This window comes from Psammomys obesus, unplaced genomic scaffold, assembly GCF_907164565.1.
Source record: "Psammomys obesus unplaced genomic scaffold, mPsaObe1.curated_primary_1811, whole genome shotgun sequence".
Taxonomy (NCBI): Eukaryota; Metazoa; Chordata; class Mammalia; order Rodentia; family Muridae; genus Psammomys; species Psammomys obesus.
In genome coordinates this window covers 16,348,689-16,375,191 of record NW_026596131.1, presented here as the reverse complement: position 1 = coordinate 16,375,191, position 26,503 = coordinate 16,348,689, and the positions used below count along the sequence as shown (strand labels likewise).

At 47.2% G+C, this 26,503-nt stretch overlaps 1 protein-coding gene across 10 annotated transcripts in view; it reads left to right on the top strand.

Annotated features, from left to right (window-relative positions):
* Positions 1–26,503, top strand: part of B3gntl1 (UDP-GlcNAc:betaGal beta-1,3-N-acetylglucosaminyltransferase like 1) — a 60,434-nt gene that overhangs the window by 15,725 nt on the left and 18,206 nt on the right. For 8 of the 10 annotated variants that reach the window (XR_008718422.1, XR_008718423.1, XR_008718424.1 and 5 more), the window contains exons 4-8: positions 3,152–3,216; positions 9,325–9,390; positions 16,900–16,995; positions 24,884–24,979; positions 25,752–25,876. Coding sequence is in view for 7 of the 10 variants with exons in the window: in XM_055592664.1 (XP_055448639.1) it covers positions 3,152–3,216; positions 9,325–9,390; positions 16,900–16,995; positions 24,884–24,979; positions 25,752–25,876 (448 nt within the window). In the remaining 3 variants the exon portion in view is untranslated. The remainder of the gene's footprint in view (positions 1–3,151; positions 3,217–9,324; positions 9,391–16,899; positions 16,996–24,883; positions 24,980–25,751; positions 25,877–26,503) is intronic. The other 2 variants (XM_055592668.1, XM_055592669.1) reach the window with 1 other exon arrangement.

Below are 26,503 nucleotides of genomic sequence, written 5' to 3'. Positions count from 1 at the left end.
AAAACAGATTTTGTCTCTCATAAACCCTGCATTGCTTGTCACCGAGTCACATCGTCTCTGAATGTGTTCTGTCTACGACAAGGTCATTGTAAAACTAAGGACCCCAGGTGGAGATGACAGCACCGCATTGTCATGGGGAGGAATGAGACTCCTGTATGGCACAGCAGAGTTTAGCTGGTTCTTTGGAGATACATTAAGTTGGACGTGTTACCTTAGTCATTACATAACATAAGTGTAGAGGTTCTGTTTTCAGGCATGCTGGGTTATTTCAGTGGGTTAGGACAGATAACAACGGAAAGACACTTCGTCCTGTGGCTTTTCGCTAAAGGCAGAATGACCCACTGCCTCCTGCTCCTCCCCAGGAGTGAGGCATGTTAATATCTCCATGGAGCTGGGTTTTTCCTGTTGGAACCATGACAACCAGCTACTCACACAAAGGAACTGGCCTCCCCAAACATGGAGCCCCCACACAAACATTTGACTTTCTTCAAGGCAATAATATTAAGCAAATTCCTTGTCTTTGCCAAACACAGGATTTATTGTGAGAAACTTGTAGCACCCTCAGTGAGCTAGAATTGCCGTCATTACACAGTTGAAGGATTCGGTTTCTCTTAAAATCTGACTTTCCATAAGCAACTTTTGTAACAGAGTTCTGTTAATGTTAGTGTTCTTGTTAAAAATGTGTTCATGTCTCTGTTGTGGAGGTTCTCAGGAAGTATCTGTTCTGCATGCTTGTCCTGCTCTGCAGGGATGCCTGGGGTTTCCTGGTTGTTGCAAACCTATCTCAGGGTGGGAGGCATCACAGTATCTTTCATGGTCATTTTCTCCTTTGCCTTTGTTTATAGTTCTTCAGAATTTGGGGCCATTGCTAACTGGTTTGGACTGGCCAAATTCTAGAGATGAATGCTGGAAATTAAACTGCTACTTTATCTGAACCCTGCAGAAGGATGCTGCTTTGAGTTGGATCTTAGGGGTAGGAGTGAAGGGGGCAGCTTCCTATGTCTTGTGTCTTGCATCTCAGCCATAGCATTGCTCCCCCTCTGTGTGTGTGTGTGTGTGTGTGTGTGTGTGTGTGTGTGTGTAGCTTTTGTACTAATAGATCCTATATGAGAGACCTTCCTTATAGCAGAAGTTGTTATAATTGGCTGAAATGTACTTTTGACTGGTGTTTCATCAGGACTGAGAACTCTCTTCAGCTTGTTTTAACTTCAGATACCAAAGAGATTGTTTCAACTCTGTACACATTTTCTTTGTGTGAATTTTCTCAGCATCAAGACTGTAGCCATCTGGTGAGTGTGATTCCGGTGTTGGTAGTCTCCCTTTTAGCAACAGAGTTCATCTTCCTTAAGGCCCCGTTAGTGCCCTCTTCTGGGCTGAGCTCTAATGGATCTGCCTTTGGCCGCCCTGAGGAGCTTGTGTCACTTTTTGCACAGTACCCTTAGCCTCCGAGCCTCAGCAGCTCCCCTGTCCAGAGGGCGAAGTTGATCCCTCTTACCCCAACAGTCAGCTGTTGCGGAGAGAAACATGTTTTTGTTTTGATCCCGGGTGTGGGATGTGGAACTGATTCTGATGGTCCACGGCAGCAAACTATTTGCCTGGTGCGGGCTCTGAGAGGAGCTCTTTGCCAGCTGCAGATAGTTTAACTCTGAGGACTCTGAGAGAATAAATGCCAGGGCCCGGAGAGAGAAGGGGCCCTGAGAAAGAAGGCGGCTGCTGGTGTCCACCCCTGCTGCTCCTGGTGCTGTTCATGCGGTCGGATGAGATGTTGGAGATCTCCTGAAACAAGTGGTGGACTTGCTCTAAGGAACCCCACGACCCTAACCAGCAGGAAGTAGCCTAACCTCCCCCTAACTAACTATCCCCTCTCCCCACTAACCTCCTTTCCATCCTACCCTGTACTTGGGGTGGTTGGAAGGGACTGTGGTGGAAAATGGAGGAAGAGGCATAAGAAACCAAAATAAAACCATATAAAAAGCATCGCTGACAGTCAGCTACTCCAAGAGTGGTCTGTCCTTCCACTGTGAGCGCGACTGCACTACTGCGCTTTCTGTCGGCATCAATTCAGCATGGTTCGCTCTGATTTTCTTTGTATCAATTCAGCATGGTTCGCTCTGATTTTCTTTGTATCAATTCAGCATGGTTCGCTCTGATTTTCTTTGTATCAATTCAGCATGGTTCGCTCTGATTTTCTTTGTATCAATTCAGCATGGTTCTCGCTGATTTTCTTTGTGGTCATTTTTGTCTTTTACGCTTTTATGCTTTTTCAGCACCATTCATTTAGTTGTTGCTGTGGGCTTTCTTGTTTGTTTGCTTCTTTTATCTTTTACAACTCAGTTGTAACTTCTTTAAAGGAAACAGGTTGTTTTTTTGTTTTTGTTTTTGTTTTTAAACACTTCAATATCTTTTCCTTGGGGATAAGGCATAGCTAGTCTCTGAAGCCCGAGCCAAATTGGTTTCTCCATCCAGGATAACCACATTCCCAGCTCTTTAGCCCAGAATGACCTCTTTGCTCTGAGTTCTGTGTCCCCTGCAGTCTCTGCCTCTTTGGGTCTGATCCCTGTGCTTGATACTGTGGTAAGATTCACCGCCATTGCTGTGTGAAACCCTGGGTTGTCCAGTCAAGTAAGTAGTGTCTGTCCAGTATAAGGTTAGGCAGCCCCAGCTCCAGACTTTCAGGATGCCTAATCATGGCTAAAGTTCTCTTGGGTCTGTACTGAGTACTGATGCTCAGTGCATACTCGGCGATGGCCTAGGTTGGGTGTGGGCACCCTTGGATGTGGCAGACATTGGCAGTCACTCTCCAGGGCCACAGTGCTCAACCAGCCACTCATGAGGTATTCAGACTGAGGCATTTAGCAACTAGTCACACATAAGTAGGCTTTGCGTTCTTCCAGACGTTTGCACACTTCCCAAGGATATTTCACTTTTATTTTAATATTGTTCTAGATGCCATCACGACTTATTCTTGGCCTTCTATAATATTATCACTAAACATGGCCACTGCTTTCTGCTTACCTTCTTTTCATTCCTTCAAAACTGTACCTGGAGTTTTGGTAGTAGTGTGAAATGACCTTGGCTTTCTTGAAGTACACTTAGCTTTATGCTGTTAAAAACTCAATTCTAAAAAGGCTGTTTTCTCTTTTTCTAACAGTTGGATATTCTAAAAACCAAGCGGTTGCACAGAGCACAGGGTCTTATCTTTGCTTTTTGGATTCAGTAAGTAGCTCTCTGTTTTGTTTACAGTGGCTTTGTATATATTGACCAAATAATGATTGTGAATTTTAGTAGGTTCTTAAAATTGTTTTTAGATATGTTATGATGGCTCTCAGTAGTCAGGTTTAATACGTTGTTGCTATGTGCTGCATGGCACTTAATTAACAATAATTAATATGTAAAATAGGACCACAGAGAATACAAAGGACATTAAGATAAACAAAATACTAGCAAATATGCTGCTTAAGGGATTAAGAAATGGAAATAGTTCGTGATAACTAGAGAAAAACATGAAGCAGATTTGAAGGTAGAGGTAAGAAGTTTACAGATAGGTGACAGGTAGGCTCAAATCAAAGTTATATTAAAATTTTAATTTGTGATCAAACAAATTAACAAGATACTTCCACAAAGCAAATTAAGTGTTTCCAAAATGTAGCTAGTGTCTCAGTGTGAATTGGTGCCACTTGACAGCATGATCATGCATTTTGTTCAAGAACTTTGGTGCTTGTGTCCTCAACTCCTAATTCTCACCTCTTGGTATCTGGGGGGAAGATTTGTGTGCAGATATCCTTATGCTGTTCATTATGACAGAAAGTAGAAACCAGTTACTGTGTGCTGGCTGAGTCCTGGTGAAGAACACTAGCAGACTGTCAGAGGATGATCACGGTTACGGGCCCTTAGGAGTGGGATGCTTGGCTGTAATGGATGAACAGAGACTGTGTGAATTGTGCTGTCCTCAGAAGCACTGGTAGAATAAAAACAAACAAGGTCTGTTTCAAAAGATACAACTTTTATGCATCTAAATTATTTCACAGGTTGGGCTCCTGGCTTCTTAGAAACGTGCACGCCAGGGCCCATGGGAATGTTGCCCATTGGCTTATGCAGCTGTGCAAACAAAGTTTGTTTCAGTTGCTTTATTCCAGGTACATGGGAGTGGGGGGATGCATAGACCAGGAGATGGAACCTCCTCTCCATGCAAGGAGCAGGAGGAGAACTGGCCCACAGGGTTGCCTTGGGAGGGCTGACATTTCGAAGTCAAAGTTCTGTATATGTCGTCTTTACTGAATTTGGATAGCACGTTTGTCAGTAACTTACTGAAGACAGACGTTGCCAGCTGGATGAGGACGTTTTCTCTGTCGCGTGCCGTGTGTGATTTTTGTATTTGTCGTATCTGTTGTAGTGTGCAGTTATTTATAAAACAGCCTTGGTGTTGGCTCTGTAGAACCCGCTTCAGCTTTAGGAAGCAGGTGAAGACTGTCACTGCTGTGGGCCTAGTGCAGGTGTCTGGAGAACAGGATCTGTGTGGGCCGCTGCTCTGCTGTGCTTTACCCTGAAGTTTTGGTTCCACCTTCAGGTGCTAGCTATTCCCCTAGACTAAAAACAGAAAACAAGCTGTTCACGCTGAGCCTTTTGGCTCTGGAAGTTCATGAGAGACACGAAAATGGGAGGAAGAACTGGGACCTGAGGCTTGTATCTCTCTGTCTCTTATCACTTTTCTCGCTTACAGCTAGCTTTCTGCAGGGAACTACAAAATCTCATGTGAGTGTGTCTATAGTTTAGGTGGACTCTTTTTTAAAAACGGAAGTTACAGGCAGGCACAGCGGTGCACGCCTGTCATTCCAGCCCTCGGGGAGGCAGATCCAGGAGGATTGCTGTGAGTTCAAGGCCTGCTTGGTCTGCAGAGTGAGTCTAGGACAGCCAAGGCTACACAGAGAAACCCTTTTCTTGGGGAAATAAATAAATAAATAAAATGGAAGTTACTCTGCCAAATAATAAAAGTCTTTAAAAAAAGGTATTGAAGTACATCCCAGTAAAGAAACCTCCATTAAAATGAGGTCCCATCTCTTCAAGCTTCCATACTTCCTTGCAGTAATAAGCTCAGAACCTTACACACACAAGCATTAGAGAGATACTCTAAATCCAAATAGAGCACCCAGAAAATGTCATTTGTGCTCAGCGGTGATTAGATGGGCTACTGGTCAGGACGAGGCTGTCTGCCAGAAACCAGACCTAGAGGTAAAAGCATAGCGCTTTCAGCCCCAGTTGCCAGGGAGGAGACCAGGGCTGGAGATTGGACCAGTAAATCACACCTGCCTGGTGCAGCCTCTGTAATCTCTTTAACCAGGAGCATGGAAAGTTTCTGGAAGACAGGTGAAAGTACACCCCAGTCCCATGGGATTAGGAAGCCCTGCGCTTGGATCCCACGGGTCTCACTGTATCTGCCTCCTCATCTGGCCGTCCACCGTGTCCTTTACCCTTCCAATAGAGTGAGTTTTTGCTGGTTTTTCCCTGTGTTCTGTGCACCTATCAGCTGATTACTTGGGAACTCCCCGTTTGTATCCCAGTACACAGCACATGAACTGGGCATGTTCTTGAAGGGTAGGAGCCCACAGCCAGGGGTCCATGCTCCTCCAGACAGCGGAAGGTTGCGTTGGGTGGCAAGTCCTTGCAGAGGTCTTCAGGGTTGCAGGACTGCAGAGATGCGGAGCTGAGTCAGCTCCTTCGTCCTCTTCTGGGTTCTGTGGAAGAAAGTGAGAGAGACGAGGTAGGACCTCGAGTATATGACTTGTGGAGGTGGAGATCACGGCATGCACTTGCTCGCTCCGGTGTCAGGTGGTTCAGTTCGTATGGTGCTGCTATGTAGGCGTCTGGGGCATGTGCCGTCTGACAGGGCGGAGGAGATGTGTGGAGAACGTCGGCTTTGGGAAATAGTCACTGGGCCAGTATGTTTTGCTTGGCCCACAGAATAGCGGTGGATTGTCAGTGATTTGCTCTGCCATCCGGTAGCACGTGAGAGTTGTCTGTCCGGTATGCTGATGCTCTGTGGCTTCTGTCTGGACCTTCAAAGAAGGAGCCACAGGTGTTGGAGTTAGACAGGACCTTTGTGGAGAGACTCAACCACCTGAAGTGGGGAACCAGCGTCAGCCTTCACCTACCGTCGAAGGCTCATTGCTGAGAAGGGGAAACCCCACAGATCAGAGTATTGTGGAGTTCCTCATCACAGGACACTCCTCTTCAGAGCAAGCTCAGGAAGTGGCTGGGTGGTGCATTCCTCCTCCATAGTTCAGTTCACAGCAGTTAGACATGACCAGGAAGTTTCTCCCTGTTTCCTTATCTCGCCCCAAAGCAAACACGGGAAAACTTGGAACAAGCTACATGTGTTCTCTGGGGCAGGCACAGTTTGCAGTGGTCGCTAATGTTTTCACTGGTTAGTGTTTCCCCAAGGCTTCTCTGCACCTGTCATCTCAAGGGTGCCTGGCTCGGAGAGACGTCACTGGAAGCCTGGCCTTTATTTTCCTCAGTTCTCTTGACTAGCAGCCTTTCCTCAGATATTTTTATGTCAGAATTCAATAGCATTTCATTCTTAGTTACTGCTTTTTTTTAAATTAAACAAGTATGTCTGTGTGTGTCTACATGTGTTCATGTACATAATGTGTATGGTTGCCCAAGGAGGCCAAAAGACGGTGTTGGGTCCTGAGGATCTGGTTGTGATCCATTTGATAGGTTGGTGCTGGGAACTGAACTCCAGCTTTTAGAAAAGCAGAAAATGCTCATGACTGTCTCTCCAGGCTCTTGATACCCTTTCTATGATGCTTCTAGTTTCTTTTCCCAGGCTGCCCCATCATTCCACAGTGATGATTCCCTGTTCATAACTGTGGAATTTCAGCCCCTCTGGGAATTTTATGCATATCCAGGAATGTCAATTGTGTGTAGAATGTTTCAAATTTACCTCTCACTGTGAGAAGAAAGCTCCAGGTAATATTCCTTGGCATGCGCCCAGAGATGAATGTACTCTGCTTTCATGGTTGATGCTGATGGCATCATGCATTTTTGGCCTGTTAGCCCTTCTACTTTGCATTTCAAATGCCAGCTGACTCCTGTGAACTTGGCACAGTAAGCCTGCCCACAGAGGGGGGAGCTGGTGGGTCAGTTTGGTTTTACCTTCTCCTTGCAGTAACACTGCCTGGCTTGTTAGCAAAGTTCTCCCTTGTTTTCAGTTTCAAAACAGACCTTTTCATTCTCCAGTCTCTTGGTCACTTTCTTCTCTTTCTGGTGGTCTCAGGAAAACAGAGCTTATTTAATATTACTAGTCACCATATAAGGTTTAGTACTTACTTCTCTGTCCACTCTGGATGGAGTGTCTGTTCACATCTTCTTTAGCTTCTCAGCCATTTGGCCAATGAGTGTATTAATTCCTTTTGTTCTCTCTTTGTTCTTATGGTAGCTGCTGACTCAACAGCAGAAGTGGTTGAAACCATATTTGAATATTCTTTCAGCTCATGAGAGCAACACTGAGCATTTGTGCTTTTTGCATAGATTTCTGAGCTGTAAAATTGGAGTCTTGCTTAATTCCGTGTGTATCAGTCAGAACCCAGAGAAGCTGAAGAGAAGGTGGGGATGGGGTGGGGGCTGGTCTCGGTCCATTGATAAGAATGCTAATCTCTTCCGGATCCACCTTCACAAAATAAGCATCATGCCACGCTAGGCAGTCGAGTTAACACATAAAACTAATTATCACATGTCTGCCCTATGCTAAGCTGGAGTGCGTACATGCCTCCTTCAGTAACACTCCGGTGCAGCCAGGGTTAGGTGTGGCTGTGCCGCTTACAGCTGAACATGTGCAGGCTCTTCCCCAAAGCATCACAGTCCTCCAGTGATGTGGAAAAGGAAGAAAACAAAGAAGTTTGCTTAATGTGTTTGTAACAAATTCAGGTGGACTGTATTATAACTTCGATAGCCGCGGTTCTGTAATTGGTCACATGGTCATAGTTACAGCTGCTCAGATCAGTACCCACACGCTTCAATTCAAACACTACGAGAACTACCAGATTATTTAATAGATGCACACGTGATGAGAACAGTAAAGTGAGGGCAGTGTGGCCTGACAGCCCAAACCTGAGGCCCCTCTGAGCAGAAAGTGTCTGGGAGCAGCAGCGTGGCAGACGCATGAGGTGCTGGCAATGGAAAGTTCTTTACTTCCTCCTGGCTCCATTTCACAGTTCTCTATCTAACAATCCTCTACCGAGCACCTCAGTGGAGTTGGTTCTTTACCTGGAAAAGGTCTGGACTGTTTCTCATCCTACCTGGATTATGTTGTGGTTTCTTACCGGCTTTAGTTGCAGAGCATGGTAACTAAGAGACCAAGAAATTGCCTGCACACTGCTCTTCCTCAGTCCCTTGTAGTCATCCGTTTCCCCAGATTTCCAGGTCAGCCACCTGGGCATGTGCCATAACCCCTTTATTCATCTGCTTGTGAGCATTGGGAGAGTGGCAGGTGGCCGCAGTCACTGCAGCGTTATTTTAGAAGATTTCCCCTGTCGCCTGCTCCCACATCCCCTAAATACTTCAGTCTTTGTTGACGGGCTATTGAAAAATGGCTTATTTTACTATGGAATGAAGTGTCCCATGGAGAATGCACAGACCCTTATTTTGCAGAACACATGTAAGGGCTGCATATTGCCAACACCCGATGGACCTGCCATGCTGTTCCTGCCAGGGGCTCCCTGCCCAGAGGGACCTCAGTTTGGGCTGTCAGGGCCACACTGTCCTCACTTTTCGTTACTGTTTTCATTATGTGTGTATTTATTAAATAATGCAGTTAGTCTTTCTAGGGTTTGAATTTAAGTATGTGAAGTGGTACCGTGTCTTCTTTTGTCCTGGACTGACTGACCTGAGCAGCTGTGACTGCTTTCACACCGAGTGCACCTTGAGAGCAGAAATGTGTGCAGCTTGTTTCTTCACGTCTTGAAAGAACTGTTCGAATCCTACCTGGGTAGAGGACCTTTTCTACAGAGATGGTGAACTTGCTAAGTCTCAGGGACTCTGTGTACCTCTAGCTTTACTGGCTGGTGCAGAGACATCTCTGAGAACAACTGTGGTACTTTACACAAGCACGTGAGTGTCCTTGCTGTCCTTCATTCTGAGCCATATTTAGACTGCCAGAATTTTCCTCTTTCTCACCAATCACATAATTGCTTTTTCTTGGTGACAAAGAGGGTGCGTATGGATATCTGAATTGCCGACTCAGGTTGTTTGCCGCTGTGGTCTTAGACTGTATGTGTGCTGTGTTGGAGTTGCCTGATGTTAATTTAGAATGTACTCTTTATACAGGATGATGTTATGATGCCCCAGAGAGTGAGGCTACAATATGAAGCTGCTGTTCAGCACCCAACGAGTGTGAGTACAACACCTTTTTCTGTAGTGTCACCACTTTTCATGCAATGCCAGTTTGTGTGTGTGTGCTTGTGTGTGTGTGTTTTGTTTGTTTGTTTTGGGGTGGGAGTGGTTGGTTTGTGTTGTTTTATTGTTTTTTTTTTGTTTGTTTGTTTGTTTGTTTCAGGACACGGTTTCTCTGTATAGCCTTGGCTGTCCTAGAACTCACTCTGTAGACCAGGCTGGCCTTGAACTCACAGAGTTCTGCCTGCCTGTGCCTCCTGAGTACTAGGGTTAAAGACATGCACCACTATCACTTGGCACTAGTAATTTTTTTAATAGAGATATTCCTTGGGATTAAAAAGAATCTGTTTACAGTCAAATGGACGAATCAGGGAGGAGATTTGTGACTGCCAGGTTTGTGAGCCCTTTGGAGATGGACATGCTCTTGGTTAGTGGCAGCAGGAAGAGGAACTGGAAACACAACTTCACCTATAGCAGACTGAGGAGTTCTTTTGAGAGAGCTCCACTAAGTGAGATTAGAATTCTTAAATTCTAAAGAAAAGAATTTCAGGACAAGTCACTGTGAAATAGAGTTGGAGTTTATTAAGAAGTTTTTAACAGATTTAAGCAGGGTATCAATAGAAAAGTGTTTGGGAAGATCCTGTACTCCCAAGTATGGGCATAGACTTCTCAAGAGAGTCACTTTAGGGCTTCATCAATAGCTCTACATATAATGTTGGTGGCTTCTGAAGTTATAATGTGTAAATTATTCTAAGAAATTCTTTTTTTTTTCCCTTTTTAGTCTCTCTTTGTAAATGAGAGCAGAGAGTAGTTCCTGAGGTATATTGAACAGAATTAAAGACTGATAAGGCAAAGCAATAGGTCAGAAGAGTTGAGGGAAGCTTTACTATGTTAGGTTATAGGAAATTAAGACCTGTTTACTGTAAACAAAATTTACACTCTTGTGTAACTTCAGAAAGCTGAAGTTTTACAGTTGGAAAAGGAGTAGACCAAATGCAGCGTGGTCATCCATGCTTAGGCCTTAAGCATGATTTGTTGGTATCTTAACATTCTTATATGAAATATCTCTGTGAAAAAAACCAAATTGTCTCTCTGTAGTTGACCTTTATAACAGATTTTTATTAATTATACTGGAATTCTTGACTCTCAGCTGTAGAAAGACTTCAAGCAAGCTCCTTCCTGGGTGAAAGGCTCCTTTCTCTTTCTATGTCCCCTTAATGTTCACTGCCTTCCTTTTCATTTATCATTTTGGAAAGCACTTGTCACACTGAAGCAGATAGAAGGGTTTCTTTCGTTCTTTCCCTGCCCTTTTCTGTCTCTCCCATTGCTTGCTTTATGATGCAGTGGTCCCCTTTCCCATGTAGCCACTCAGCCAGTTCAGGCTGTTGCCGCATACCAGGGCATTTGACTCCGTGTGAGGTCAAGTTGGAGTACACTGGCCTTTATCTCCATATTACACTGGCCCTGATAAGCAAGTTATTCAAAGGAAAAAGCCCATAAAACAACCTTCCCAAAGGATACTTTTAGGCATTCAGTTCAACCTCTTTTGGTCAGGACAGCTGGTCACCCTCCAGCAGGCATTGTTCTGTGAGCTCTGAGTGTAGCTCACGCTGTTTGCTCTTACAGGGTTGGCACCTTTTACTCATTTCTCACCTTCCCCTCCCTTTGATTCTGAGGACTTGCCACTGGCACTTGGGTGTATAGACACGGCCTTCAGGTCTGCCTTTCCTGGACAGGGAGTTCCCTATCCTGTTTGAAGTCAGAGCCGGAAGACTTCTGTACCCCGAGCTGGTACAGAAGGATTGCTGATGTATAAACATGAGTGGCACAGAAAGGTTTCTGGGCAGCTCTGTGACTCTTAGGGGCCAGGAGTTGGTGCAGGCAGGGTATGCACCCCATCAGTCCCTGTCACTCAGACTGCCTGCCTCACCCTGCCTTTCCAACCTGCCCTTGCTGCTGCTTCTGGCCCTTTAGCCACTTTGTGGATAGGGCAGATGTCCAGCTTTAACATAGATCTCAGAACCACTTCTAGTAGACAGTCTTAGGGCAGAGACGCAAGCTCCTCTGCCTGTGCGGGCGGGTGTGCTTGTTAGTTGTGAGAATAAATGGAAACAGACAGAATATACATGGCCCTCCAAGGAGCAGAGGGGTCTGTATGGCTACTTTCACTACGATTACAAAAGGATCTGGGGAACTCGGGGGTCCCAGGGTGTCTGCAGGGCCTCTGTGAGGTATGTTTCAGTGAGGGAAGTGAAGACCAGGAGCATGTGTTAGGTCCTGAAAGGAGCTAAGGAGCTATAAATTTGTGGAATTACATGTGTTCATAGTGTTCAATGACTCAGGCTATAGAAATTGCTTTTTTTTGTTTTTTAAGTTCAAAAGTCCACTTCATCCCTCTTTCTAATTGGTCAATAGTATATGGCATCATGTGTTGTCATGGAGCCTGTGAGAACTCCAGCTGCACCAGGTGGCAGTGTCCTTTGGCTCCCCAGAATTGGTACCACTGGGTCTTATCCAACAGCTGAGGGTTTTCTGCCTCGGCCTCCAGAGACATTGGCAGATATCCTTATCGTATGGAGAGACAGACTGTTTTCTGGTGTGGTCCGCTTGTCAGGAATAAGTTCTTGTAGGTAGATTTTTGTGCTGTGTATGGAAAGGGACATAAAGACTAGATTCCCAGAAGCCCCTTCCCAGTGGCTGACAGTGAAATCATGCTGTTTAAGAAGCCAAAGAACAAAAGACGAGCACAGCGTCAGAAACGCACTGCTCTTTGGGATGCTTGCTGCCTCCAGCACTGAAGGACATGTTCCGTGGTGCTCTGCCTGTCCCATCAGCCAAGCCCCTGTGAAACTGAAGCACTGGAGCCTGTCCCTGCCCCGCTGAACACAGGAGGCTGGAGCTGTGCCCATCTTCTCATGTGGGATGCTGTGTGCTTTACTCAGAGATGAGAGTTTCCAGTTATTTTAATATTACATACAATGGAAACTTGCGGAGCATTGTGTAACTGACTAGTATTGACACTTTAGACAGCTGTATTATTTTCAGATGTTTTAATTTCCACCCCAAACTAAAACTGAGCAGATTGGCTACATTAATGAACTTGATTTTGCAGGTTTTTATGACATTCATTGAAATGAACTGTGATATTTAGGGATGTTCAGGAATTTAAAAAATAAAACTGTCAATTTTTCTTATGGTTAAATCAACCTTGCTGTAGTAAATATTAAAAAATGAGTGGTGGGCTATATACCATCTATTATTATCCCTAAGATTTTCATGGCAGCATTATCTAACCCGCTATCACAAATAATAAGACACAGATACCTGTTAGGTTTTATAATCGCCTTATTTACCTTAGGTCGGGCAGACATTCCTACCTACGTTGTCTGAATATCCTCACCATCCATCCCCCAGCCCCCATCCAATGCCACCCATCTTAATCCTTTCTGTCTGGTCCACCTTCCATCCATAATCCCATGGTACTTGCTTGTATTCTTCATCTGGGTCTTTTCACACCATTATCGGAGTCCTTTCTCCTAGCCCACGTGGTTTCTTTTCCACACTAACCCATTGTGGCGTCTTCCTTCCTCCTCTCTTCCCATTGTCTGTTTCTCCCATGATTCTCTCCTGAACCCAAAAGCCCTGGAACCTTAGCCACGCCTACCCCGTTCTGCCCTGCCCAGGTATTGGCTGTTTAATCAACCAATCAGGTATAATGACTTAGGCAGGTTTGAGGGCCAATAACACGCATCAGATCCACCTCCAACACAGCCTTGATTTGCACTTTTGTACACTGTTCAGGCTCTAGGTCATGACTCTCCGTGTTCCTCGTCATTGAATTCTTAGCTGCTCTGTCCAGCTTTCAGTAAGAACCTTGTGCTGTGTTTTCCTCTCAACCTTCATAACTCAGAATGCTAGGACCGGTCGGCTCTGTAACACAGTTAGCCTGAGAAGAAGCGGTTACTGATTCATGGTTTACAAAGTCCTAACCTGCACTTGCTGGTTGGTGGCTATGTTGATTATTACGTTTAGTTTGTTCAGAAGGAATGAAATGAATGTCGGCACTCTGCTCCTACCCTGTTGTTACTGCTAAGCCATTTACAGGAAGACCCCTGATGGCAACTCTTACAGTGTTCCATTGTTTAGTCACTGCAGAAATTGTTGGATTTTATGTTTTGGGCATTATTAGCAGCTCAAAATGTGATTTTTTTTTTTTTATTCTAAATCATTTCTGGAGCGGATGGAGCAGTGTGGGAAGCCTCATGTTGGCTCTACAGCATTCTCAAATGGCTGCAAGGGCTGGTCTTAACTAGGTTTCTGAGTGGAGGCATGGAGGAAAGCAGAAAGACAGGACAGTACTATCTCGTTTGGCCTCACAAGCATGGTGGAGAGTGGCTTCTGTGCAGATAAACGCTGTATGGCTTATTGTTCTCTTCAGGGTCCTTACACATGGGATGTGCACATGTCTGCTGTCACTGTCAGCAGTATCCAGTAGATCCCCAAAATCAAGCGCAATCTTAGAAATAGCATGAAAACAGCAGTGACAGTATAGAAGAGTTGAGCCCCCAACCTTCCTCTCCCAGGGTCTTTCTCTGCAGGGTAAGATTTCTCATTATCTCACAAGTCTTTGAAGGGGTTTCAAAGACTCTCGCTGATTTGCTACTTTGTAAATTCTTCTTTTTCCCAGCCTTTATCCCCGTGGTTTCATCCCCTATCACTGGAAAGAAGGATAGAGGAGAGACAGAGATCCCTGAATCTAATTTCTTTCTTCTTGTTTCTTCTTTGAGCTCAACTACTAACAAACTGCAACCACCACCCCTGAACGACCAACCATAAACCTCACCTCCTGGGGCCCTAGTTTACATGCCCTCTGAAAAGTTCTAAATGTCACACACAGGAACTAGCTGCGGCTGGCAAAATCACATCTCTGCTAGAGCACGAGGCAAATCATAGTCGGCTGCTGCGAAGCAGCCCCATTCCCCACCCCTGGGGTTAAAACCAAAACTATTCTTATATTTGTGCATGTGTTTTTAAGGAAAACCAAAATTCCAGAATTCTCACTACAAAAGACATCAGAGCGATCATTTCCTATTCTTTCAATCCAAGTCCTGTACTCTGACTGAAGTCCCTCCAGCTGTAGTCTCACTGTAACCTGTGAGGCAGGAACTTCACCTAACTGTATTTATGGTCTTATTGACTTTCGTCTTGTAGGGTAGGGAGATTGAGGCTGCTTTGAACTGTTCACAGCTGGTGGCCATGTTTGCCTCCTGCTCTAGCAGAAGTGTGGCTTTTCCAGCTGCAGATAATTTCTGTGGTTGCATGACTGGAATTCTGGGAACTTTTCAGAGAGTAGATAAATGTTAGAGGTGGGGTTGGTGGATGTTTAGGGAGGTTGTTTTTGGTTTGTTAGTAGCCATGGTCAAAGAAGAAACAAAAGGAAAGAAATAAGATTCAGGGGTTTTCCTAATTCCTCTTTCCCCTCCATCCTTTTTTCTCTCCTATCTAGTGTTGGGGTGTGAAACTGGAAGGATAAAGGGTGGGAAAAAGAAGAGCCCACAAAGCAGCAAAGACCAGTTATACGTGAACCTGAAGTAGGGTGAGGCTTTAAACCCCCAGTGCCCACCCCCACTGCCATGTTGGAGACCTCCTAATCCTCCCCAAAGAGTGCCACCAGCTGGAGGCCAAGTCTTCAAACGCCTCACATATTAGGGACATTTCCATTCACACCACCATGCCAACCCTTGTTCTTCCCAGAACACAGGAGCTTTACCTCAGGTTCAATGCCACCACTGTTATTTTGCATGTGAAGCCAAAACACTCCCAGAGATGTGAGTTACAGTTCAAGAAGTGACCCTGGTGAGGAGAGAAGTCAGCTGGTCAGAGGAAGCACGGTGTCAGGGGGTTCCTGGGTCTGCTGTGCAGTGTCTGTTTTGCGGGATTCATCTGAGGAAGTCCTGGAGAACCAGACTGTCATGTCAGCCAAGAGCACAAGCCCCAAACCCAGGCTGGGGTCGGAAAGCATGAGGCCTACCTCAAGATATGGAAGTGGTCAGAGCAATTTAATTTTAAATGAACACTGAAACAGCTGGGAAATATTTTCCAACATCTTTGGTCCTTGGGGGATTACAGGGTCCTATAGGGACAGGGTGAGTCACGTTACTGTGTATTGTAATCTGGGCTACACTGGGATCCAGGCGTGAAGGGTGCTACTTGCTCATCTTTCCCAGGGAGGGCAGCCAGAGCTTCACATGGTAGCTCTGGGGCACTTCAGATGAGCTTCATCTGATGAAGCTCAGACAGATGACCTTCAGATGAAGACAGATGAAGCTTCAGATGACCCGACAGAAGGAGACTTTGGGCCTCCCAAAGCAGCCCTGGGGATCATGCAAGGACTAGTCTTCTCTGACAGAGGGAGCGAGCCTGGTGTGGTGTACATACCGGTGGTCCAAGTAACCACGAGCCGAGGCCGAGTTTGAGACTAGCCTAGCAGGAAGACACTATTAAATAAGAGGAAATGAGGAGAAGGCTGGGAGAGGAAAGGAGAAAGAGGACATTAAGTAATTTGGTGTAAACCAGTGGCCCAGGGAAAACTGGCCCTGTGTGAAAAGTACAGTGTCTTCTGAAGAGGCCACACTAGGTCTGTGCTTCTCATAAACAGGCCTGATGCCGTCTGCCAGCCAGGAAAAACACTCTACTGCTCTTGTCGTAACGCCCCCACCCACACATCCAGAACCACCAGTCCTCTACTGTGAAATGGTATCTGAACACAACCTCCAAGATCTACACAAGGTGCTTTTTGCCTGAAATGAAGAAGTAATTGTAGGAACGTTGATGAATGTGTTCTGAAGTGGGCACGTTCTGGGGTAGGGACAGGTTCTGAGGTGGTAATAAGGTAAGACCTTTGCTCCACTGTCAGTTTCTGACGTCAGACTGTGCTGCAGTCCTTCGCTGGGGCTCTAATATTTGCAACCTGTATGTGATGGCCAAGCATTCAAAGCTGTGAGCCTATGGGGCCTTTCTTACTCAGACCACCACACAATACCATCTTTTCCTTGGAAAGGAAGTATGGGAATCAAGGCGCCATCTGGTAAAGAGAAAACTCTGGACAGAAAGACACTTTGGAGGACACGGGCTTGTAATTCCAACGCATCTTTGTGGTGCTGCCTCCCAAGGTGGAGCCCAGAACGGGGCCCAGTGACTGTGCTAACTCCTCAGTTATCAGCCCTTCACAGAGGGAGCTTATAAAAACAGTCAGGCATTGGGAGCTTATGTTTGGGTCATCTTAATCTGACTGCATCAAAGCAGGAAAGCTCTGTTTGTCATGTGTAAGTCCAGCTGAGGCTAGTATTGTTTACTCTTAAGACATTCCTTAGGACTGGGGCTGTGGGCCTGGCATCCTCGTTTCTCTTGCCCTTGATGCCAGGGGTTTTGGCTTAAATCAGCCCCCAGTCCATGGATTTCATACATACTTACAAAACCTTAAAATATATTTGTTTTTTTCCCCCACAGATTATAGGATGTCAAGTGAGGAGGGACCCGCCAGACTCCACAGAGCGATACACACGTTGGATCAACCAGTTGACTTCCGATCAGCTGCTTACACAGGTGACACTCTCTGGTTGTATGAGCTCACATGCTTCAGGTTGGCGTCCCCTAGGACCACGTCCAGCTTCTTGACACCTGTCAGGGTGTGCTCTTTGTATCTTCACTCATCTCCATGTCTAGTTGGGGCGCAGCCATGTTGTTTGGAGTGCTAAGGGTTAGGTCAGTGTAGGACACTACCTCAGGTGTTGCTCAGAATCCAAAGAGCAGCAGTCTCTATGCAGTGTGCCCCAGGGATCTGCATAGCACTGTCAGCCGCAGTGGCCAGACAGTGGCCATGACAGCAGACCAAGGGTGCCTGTGGCTCTGGGTGAAGAGTGCATACAGAAGGAGATAGGACAGCTGTAACACTGGTGGACCAGTGTGAGACCAGACAGGCCCCCCTAATGGCCACTGACCTGGGTCTCACCAACTCTGCTGAATGAGGACTTGTGGGCACCATGAGTCAATGATTATAGCTCCTCTGTACAATCCCCGACCATCCCCTCAGGCAAGGAGGGGGCTGACTTGTCACTTGGTTGGAAAAATCCTTCCTGTACAAGTCAAGGCCCAGCATCTGCCACACAGCCCTGGCTTCATATTCTTGTCACCAACTGCATGCAGGCTTGAAGGAAAGAGTTACTCTTAGTGAATTCTTGAGCATGTGCAGTCAGACATTGGGCTGTCTGTGATTTTGGTGGAGCTGTGCCTGTGGGAGGTGGAAGGACAGCCTTACTAGGGGACCATTGTGCAGTACATCAGAGTGGCTGCGGACATGGGTCACTGTTGTGTCTTCTGTGAGAAACTTCCATTCTCCATAGTGAACTCCCATTTTGAATTCAGAATCTGCCCCTATGGGGTTAAGTTTTGTGTATATGGAAAACTTGGTTTTAATTTTGTTAAGTTTTATTTTGAAAACTTTATTATTATTATTATTATTATTATTTTATTATTTTGAGAGAAGGTCTTACTATGTAGCCCAGGCTAGCCTCTGACTCAAAATCCTCTTGTATAGTCTCCTGAGTACAGAATTTGCAGGCATGATATTATTTTATTTTAAATAGGCGTAGATATTATGTAAATAAATTGGGATAGAGGAAAGCCTAGAGAAAATAATGGGGTACATGTGGGAAAATACTATTATAAAATAGTTATTTTGTACAGTAACTAAAAAAATTAATATAAGAATAACCTTAGCTGTTAAAAAATAAGGAACTTTGAATACTAGGAAAAGTTTTTTTTTTTTTTAAGCCAGAGGCCTGTAAATGGAAAGACAGCAGCTCAGAGGTGCCGGGACGTGGAGCCCGTGCTCTCTTTTGTCAATGAGGACTGTGGTGACTTTGGGGCTGACCTGTGCAGAGGGGTCTGCCCAGTGCCAAGGAGAACTGGGGCGGTCTGGGTACTTCCCAGAAGCCTTCAGAAGCCAACACTTGTCTTAGTGCTTCCTGAGGCCAACCACGAATGGACAGGCCTGCTTGGAGACCTCTCTGGCAGTGGAGGAGTACTGGGGCCACCTGCTATTTTCTGAGAGTCCAGGTTATTTGTGCTGGGCCTCCCTGGCACTTCCAAGATTATGGGAGGGAGACCAAGCTTTGGGCATGGTTTGCAGGAGTGTGGTGTAGGTGCCTGTCTACCTCATAGGGTCCCAAATGGTCAGGGCCTTGAGGTGGCTTAGATAGCAAGAGCCTCAGGGTGTGGCAACACGTCAGGACTCTGTCTTTGGCCACATGCAACTCCAAAACTGGGCTCAGGGGCTTCAACAGTAAATGCCTCACACGAGTATGGCGTAAGTGGTGCCTGCTGGGGACTGCTGCTTACTGCTTCCCTGCTTAGTAACATCCTCCCAGATGCAGAGTCAGTCCTAGAAAAGGGAGGGTCCGACTGTCTACCATGGTTTCTTATATGCCCCTTGCCTGTTCCGCAGGGCCTGCCTTTCTTCCAAACTCTTAATTACTGGGATAACTGTAGTATTAGGAGGTGCCAGGGGGATGGCTAGGCAGACCGTTACAGACCCTTTTGTTTATCTCTCCTGTTTACAGAGCATGACAGAGCATGACTTCTGTAAACTTTTTTTTTCTAAGTTTGAGAAACTTTACAGATTACAGAGAACAAGGTCATATCATGGACGGCCCCAGGCTTCCTCAGCACACTGCGTGCTACTGAGACACTGTGCCCAGGCCTCACCTGCTCTTGTGTTATGTAGCACGAAGGTCTACGTTGTTTAAGGATTCAAGTGCTGTAATGTGTATGCAGTTCTCACGATTATGCGGTGTGTACCCTTTTCTACCTGGGGTTCAGACGGTCCTAGTACAGTCTCCGGTCCTCTTTTCTTGTCTTTGCTGGCAGAGCCTGAGTCTCCAGCTCTCATAGAAAATCTTTCTGAATGCCCATGAGGCTCAGCTTTCAGTAAAGCAGTGTTGGCTTGTGGTTAGCCTTTCCACCATGGGGATCACTTCTCCGTTTCAACAGCCTTTCGGAACGTTGACATAGTTAGCCAGCAGCTTCTACCTCCTTCCAGACCTGCCACTGCGGTTCTAGCCCTCTCTTTCACAATGCTCCACTCCTAGCCAGCTGGAGCAGGGTCTGTTCTGTTGACTGGCCCTTTCCACTGAGCGTCTGCTTCAGCTGGGCATCTTGTGGACACTGGCCCTGGGCTTCCCAAGGACTCTTGTCATTGCTTTGAGCTAATAGGCCATCCTGCTCACTGTCAGGATCTGGTTAAAGTCTAGAAGGGAAGATAAAAGTGCATTCTAGGGCCACGGTGTTAAGCACACTACCAGGCATAGACAGTGGTCTTGATGGGTGTCGCCCTGCATGCACTCAGCCTTGGTAGCAGCTTGGGCTGTCCCTTCTGTGAGGCCAGAGATGAAGGACATCCCTGTTAGAAAGTCAGGATTCAGAGATTCCTGTACCCTGAGTCAAGGGTCAGGGACACCTTAAGCTTCCTAAGGCTCAGTTTTATTGTTTGTAAATTTGAGGGTTTCACTACTAGGCCTAGGTCTCTTCATGACTGACCACTCTGTAATCTACTCATTTGAAGATCTTTAACAAAATTAATAAAAATTGGCTGCTGATTTAGAAGGCATTGGGTGTGGTCCCCGTGTTGTGGGGTCTGGTGACCCAGGGACCCTATTGTCTGTAGACATGAGAGGCCATTAGGGCCTCTTGACCTGCCAGAGGCTGAGACTTGTGCACTGTTTTCATTTGAAGCTTCTTGATGGTAGTGCGACAGTAAGAGCTGGCCTGCCGTGTGGATGTACTTCGGCATAGCCCAGTGGTTTCTACCTAACTGCAGTACAGCAGCATTCGTGAGGCTTTCGACAGTGCGTGTGCTGAAGTAGTGGCTGTGCTGGTCGTTCTCGCTTACAGGGGAGTGTCATAAAACATGGGAGGAACCAGCCAAGCACACTACAATCTCCTAGATTAGCCGATGAGTATTCAGAACTTGCTCTGCAGTGTGTAATGGAGAAGGGAAGTTTTTATTAGTGTCGGAGTCTTACTAAATCTAAACACCATAAAATCTTAATTTCACATTAGAGTTTCTTTTTATAGCTCTGTAGATGGCTCTGTGTGAGTGTGTTTGTGCATGCAAGTATACATGTACATGCATGTATGTTACAAACTTTCTGATCCCATCTCCTAAAGCTCCACCTGTGCTTGGGAATGTGGGAGTCCTTTCCTGGTTATTGCGATACCTGTGGTCCACGGAGCTGGTCCAAGTGTTTCAGGACCCAGAGGAAGGCACCACAACTCTGTTGTGCCCAGCAGGGTGTCTGTCTTTCTCCTCATCTCCCTGTGAGGAAGAAGCCCTGTTGCAGTGAGCTCAAGTGCCCAGGCCAGGTACCTTGATGCCGACCGGGTAAAGTGGAGAGCCCTCTTCCTGGGGGTACCAGGAAGCCTGCACCCATGACCCTCTCTGTGCCCCCAAGGTAGCAGAGAGAGAAATGAGGTTCTGAAGTGACCAGGTGCCCGACACCCATCTCTTGCTCGCCAGCAGGAGTGACTAGTTTTATGCCTTGGATCTATAGCTCTCTGAAACTGCCAAAGGTTGGTTTTGTCTAGGGCAACTTTGGGCTGCTTGTAATGAGTCACAGGCCTAACATCTCCTGTCTCCTGAGGGAAACCATGTCCTGAGTCAGTGATGAGTTGGTCAAGGCCTCTGGTCCTCTCCGGCTTTCTTGCTCTTGTGGACTGCTGTAGTGGTAAGCGCAAATGGTCAGGCTGTTTTATATCCTGCAGGGTCCTCAGATATGTGTGCTCAGAGTGAATCACCTGCTGCCCAGTTGCAGCCCTATTTGGGGACCCAGCTCACTTGCCCACTAACCATATTACATTTTATACCATGACAGGTGAAAACATAGAATTAGTCCCAGAATAAACAGCAGTTTACAAGATAATAGAACCAATAACCAGCAGGTTTCTAAAGCATTTGAAGCCTTGAAAGTACTGTTTTGTCAGAAACCAAACTTAAAAAAATTCCAGGCAAAAACAAAATTCTGAGTTTAGCACCTGACTGAAGGGCCAGAGTCACTGGAGCTGCCCTCTTACGCAGGCTAGGTAGGTCTCCAGAACCCTACTGATTGCTGTGACGTGGCTTGTCCTGTATGGCCAAGTCCAACACCCGGCAGCCAGTCATTTTGTGCATGTGTACGTGTGTCTTTGGCAGTATGTGTGTTATATGCCTACATTTCTGTGTGGTCAGGGATGTAACTGCATAATTTTACAGACTGGTGTGCTGTGCTCAGCCTTACTCAGCCTGGACCAAGTTCACCATCCCTTCAAGAAAAGAGCCACAAAGAAACCAGTAAGAGAAGGAACAAATCTCAGCGTAGGAAAGGTGGTGTGCCATACTCTAGCAAGAGGTAGTATCAGACTGAGAGGGAAAGCATTTCTTCTGAAATCAACAGTGAGACCAAGGTGTCCACTCTGCTCTTTCTTCAGTGTAGTGCTTGGAAGTCCAATGAGCAATAAAGCAAGAGAAAGCGAAGGGATGCCTCTGTCTCCTGAAGGCTGGGGTTAAAGGTGTGTACCATCTTTGGCTAGTATTCCCATTTTAGATATGAAAGCCACTTTCCCCTGGGTCACAGACCTCATCAGGAGCTCCAGAGAGTAGCACTCAAGGCTCTAAGGCCTCTCCTGTGGGGCTTCAGCTTTGGAAACCTCTGGTTCTGTCTCTTTGGACACCTACATTCAATCTGAGACCCAAGGATCCCAGCTGCAGGAGCCTGGCTGGGCAGTGATGGTGAATGACTTGATAATGGCCCTGAGAGTGGGCCCTTGTGCCACGGGGAGGAGTCTCTCCTCAGGGGCCAGTGGGACAGGGAGTCAGGCAGGGCTGTTCAGGGTTTGGTCAGGAGTTCAGCACCTCCCCACTCCCCGTGGGGGCGGCGTTCAACTTAGGAGAGTTCTAACAACGGCCTGAACTTGCCTTTGCTGAGGTGGACATAGAAACTTAGCAGGGAGGGATCCTAGCTCCCCAGATGCTGGTCGCCTGCACCTCCTCCACTGAGCAATCTGCCCCTGGTTCCCCACTGAAGCAGCCTGCTGACATCCTTTTGGGGACATATAGAAAGAAATCGACATCTTTGTGTCCCCCCCCCAAAAAAAAAGGAGAGAAAAGATAACACACCTCATTTTTTTTTGGACAGCCATTTCTTTGGAACAGAAGCTGGGAGGCTGTCCTCCAGCAGGGACTGAAAAAGCCTTCAGAGAGGTGGGAAGTAGACCAGCAGGGGTCTCTGTACCCGGGGTGTGGTTACAATGGTTTGAATGAAAATGACCCCATAGGTCCATAGGGTTAGGGTCAGGGCTAGGGTGAGGGTGTTGCTGGAGAGGGCTAGGGAGTGGGCTTTGAGGTCTCAGAAGCTCAAAATCAGGCCTGGTGGCTCCCAGTCTTCCTGCTCTCTGCCAAGCAGGATGGAGGAGTCTCAGCATTGTCCAGCATTTCTGCCTGTACACTGGGTGATGCCTGCCAGGACAGTAATGGACTAAAGCTCTGAAACTGTAAGCCAGCTCATTTCTAAGAACCGCCGTGGTCATGGTGTTTCTTCACAGCAATAGAAACCCTAACTAAGACAGCTGGTCAACACTGATACCAGGCCTGCTCAGCCACCACAGACTGGAACCTAGCCACGTAGCTGACCTCCACCACTGACCTCCTCCACCTCTATAGTGGACACAGCCACTATAGAGATTTGAGTGTTGTGGTGGTGAGGTGGTCACCATGCCAAAGACATTCCTAGACACTGGCTACTGTCCCAGGAGGTAGCAGAGAAAGGGGGCTACTAAGCAGGGCAGCGTGTTTGAAGCAGGTGACACAAGAGTTAGGGCTGTGTATCCCTTTTTCCCCTTCCAAGGCAGACATGTTTGAGAGATGCTCCATCCCCTCCCTGCTGTCTCCTTTGAGAGCTGACTTTTTTTTTTAGATAGTGTCATGTAGCCCAGGTTGGCCTTAAACTCCTAATTTTCCAGCCCCAGCCTCCTGAGTGCTGAGATTACAGGTTTTAAAGTTGCTTAAACATTGATTTGGTTGCTTGATTCTGTGTGTGAGCATGCTCCTGCTGTTACCCACATGCAGAGGTCAAAGGACAGCTTGGGAGAGACTTTTCTCCTACCACACCAGTTCCCAGAGATTGGACTCAATCCCTCAGGCTTGGGAGCAAGGACTTTTACCCACTGAGCCCAGTTTAAACGTTTTTCTTTTTATTATTGATTCGTGTGTGTGCCGATATGCCATTGAGCCTCACAAATGCTTGCAGGTGCTCGCTGCTACAGCCAACAAGATCTAGCTACTCTTCTGCCCTTTCTCATACAGACTTTTGTCCTGGGATCAGCTGCCGCTGGGCCCAGACCATGTATAGTCAAAGTAATACAAGCTTCTTGAATGAAATCTTGCTATGCCAGGAGGGGCACGCTGGGTACTGAGACTCAGAAATCAACCAGACACGTCTCTGCCTGCAGGAAGGTCCAGCCAGTGCTGAGGCGAATCATAAGCAGGTAATTGCAGGCCAGTGTGACAGGTGCAGCAACGGAAAGCTCTAGGGAGGGTGTCCCAGGGACACCGCGCCTAGGCGGTGGCTCCTGAGGAAGCGGAGCAGTGTACGGGAAAGCACGGTGTGTCCCAGCGCATGGCAGACCCTGAAGGTGCGAGTAGTGGAGGCGAGACTTACTAACTGTGCCGCCCCGGGCCGGGTCATGTTATCTCAGCGGATCCTCTTGACAGCACCGGGTTCCCCAATGCTTCAACACATTTGGGTTTTGGTCCTCAGTCTTTGTGGTGTGTTTATCCTGACGTGGTATTGCCCTCCTCTGTGGCAGATGGACTGAGTTCGCTGGCATTTGGTTGGCTCTATTGGTGAGGAACACATGAGCTGTCCTCCCCTGGCTTTGGTACCCAGTGGTTTAGAAAGGCTTCTCTGCTCAACTGTCACTAGACGTGCTTGTAAAGAGGGGTTTGGTTCCGTGAGCATTTGGCAGTGTTTGCCAGAGCCCCACCTGGCTGGAATTTTCTTTGTGGGAAAGCTCAAGTTTCAGGCTCGTTAGAAATTACTCAGATTTTCTGTCTTGAGTCACTTCTGATATTTATGCCATTCTAGGAAGCCTCATTATCTAGTCGCTGGCATCCTCTCATGTGAATCACGCAGGTGCACGCTGTCAGTTCACGCACAGCGTCACTGTCCTGCATAAGCAGAGGCCCCTCGCATGCTTAGCAACAGCTGAAGAGTGGGGACCTGGAAGTGGCCTCCGTCAATTTCCACCTGTTCCTTTTATGGGCTGGTCGCTGTGGAGTGCTCTGACTGCTTGTTCCCCCAAAGCAGGGGCATGAGTTTTTGGTCACTTTGATGAGACATGAGACTAGGCTGTCTCTAACGAGCTGTTCTTTTCTGTTATCATTGTCGCGAATTGCTCTCAGGTGTTCACCTCCCACGGCCCCACAGTGATCATGCCTACCTGGTTCTGCTCTCGAGCCTGGTTTTCCCACGTGGGCCCATTTGATGAAGGAGGACAGGTAAGCGCCACCCAGTAGAATTTGGGCTCTCTGTGGAGTCCCCTGAGTTAGGGGAGGGGCGCCTGCAGGCTAGGGTTCAGGAAATGACTTCAGCCTCCACCCGGCACTCCTGCTCATTGCCTAGTTCTTGGCTCAACACTGCCCCCTTCTGCCCATGGTGATCAAGTACAGCCTTGTAACAGACGACCCTGTGGGTGGTAGCTTTACTCCCTTGGATCTCAGCCTTCCTTGCTTCCACCCAACCTCTGGCCTGTTCAGTGTCTCCCTGAAGGCCTCTTAGGAAGCCAGCTTGCTCTCCCCTCTTCTGCACATTACCGGGCTTTCCAGTCTCAAGGCCATGCAGCTGAGAGGCCGCTCTGCCCACTGATTATCACGGTGTTTCTGTTGATAGTTAACCCGTAGACCTTTGCTGACCCACAGAGTAGAATTTAAGGCAGAATAGGGACCTGAGACTCACATCCAGCTTACCTGCTGCGCCCTCCCGTCTGTCTTAACTGCTGAGAAAAACAAGTTGCTAATCTCCATTCCAGGCATGTGACCCACCCACCCCACCCCACCCCTGAGTGTCAGAGCAGATTCTTTTCTTTTACCGGGGCAACACCTGCTGTGCCGTCCAGGTTGAGCACTAGTGTCCAGGTTCAAGCCATCCTATGAGCTCTGCCTCCCAGATAGCTGGGGCGACAAGTGCCACCATGCTTGGCTCTCAACAGAACACCCTGTCACGGCGGAGTCGGTGCCCAGAGAGATGAGCGCTGTCCTCTTGCATCTGCAGGGGGTTCCAGAGGATCTTCTATTCTTTTATGAGCACCTCAGGAAAGGGGGCGGCGTCTTCCGGGTGGACCAGCACCTGCTTCTCTACCGATACCACCTGTGTGCAGCTACACACTCAGTCCTGGAGTAAGTAGGACATACTAAGTTCTGGGAATGCCTGGACGGTCCACAAACAGGTGAGGTGCTGGGATAGCCAGACCACTTGTGGGCCACTGATGTGACTGGGCCCAGGGTGGGTGGAGACAGGGCTCTTCCATGAAGCTCATAATGGTGGGTTACAGGGCATGCCACCAAGGAGGTTAGGGTGGGGTCAGAGTATACTGTGTCTCCTTGTAGGGGGTCATTCAGGGCTGCTGGGTATCCTGTTCCACAGAGGTCAGGGAATATCCATGCAAAGCCAAACATCAGTTTCCCTAGTTGTGTGAGATGAAGGCTTGTTCTCAACTTCATTCTCATTTGCTTAAACCTAGCATGGCTCACTATGAGACCCGAGAAGAGGTCTGACAAGCTAGCAAGCCCCGTGGTGGAAGGAGTTGTCACAGCGGGTAGCTGAGCTATGTCTCCATAGCTAATTATCTCCTTTCACTTTTCTTTGGCTGTCCTTGGCCCTCCAAGCCCACTGATGAAAGATGTGGAAGGGGGAAAAAAGTGAGCTTGTTAATTCTTCAGTCTGCACTGTGTATGAGACACTTGTGTCACTAGGGAGTTGTGTTTCTGCTATAAGACGGTCCCCTCTGTATAGCCCATGGGCAC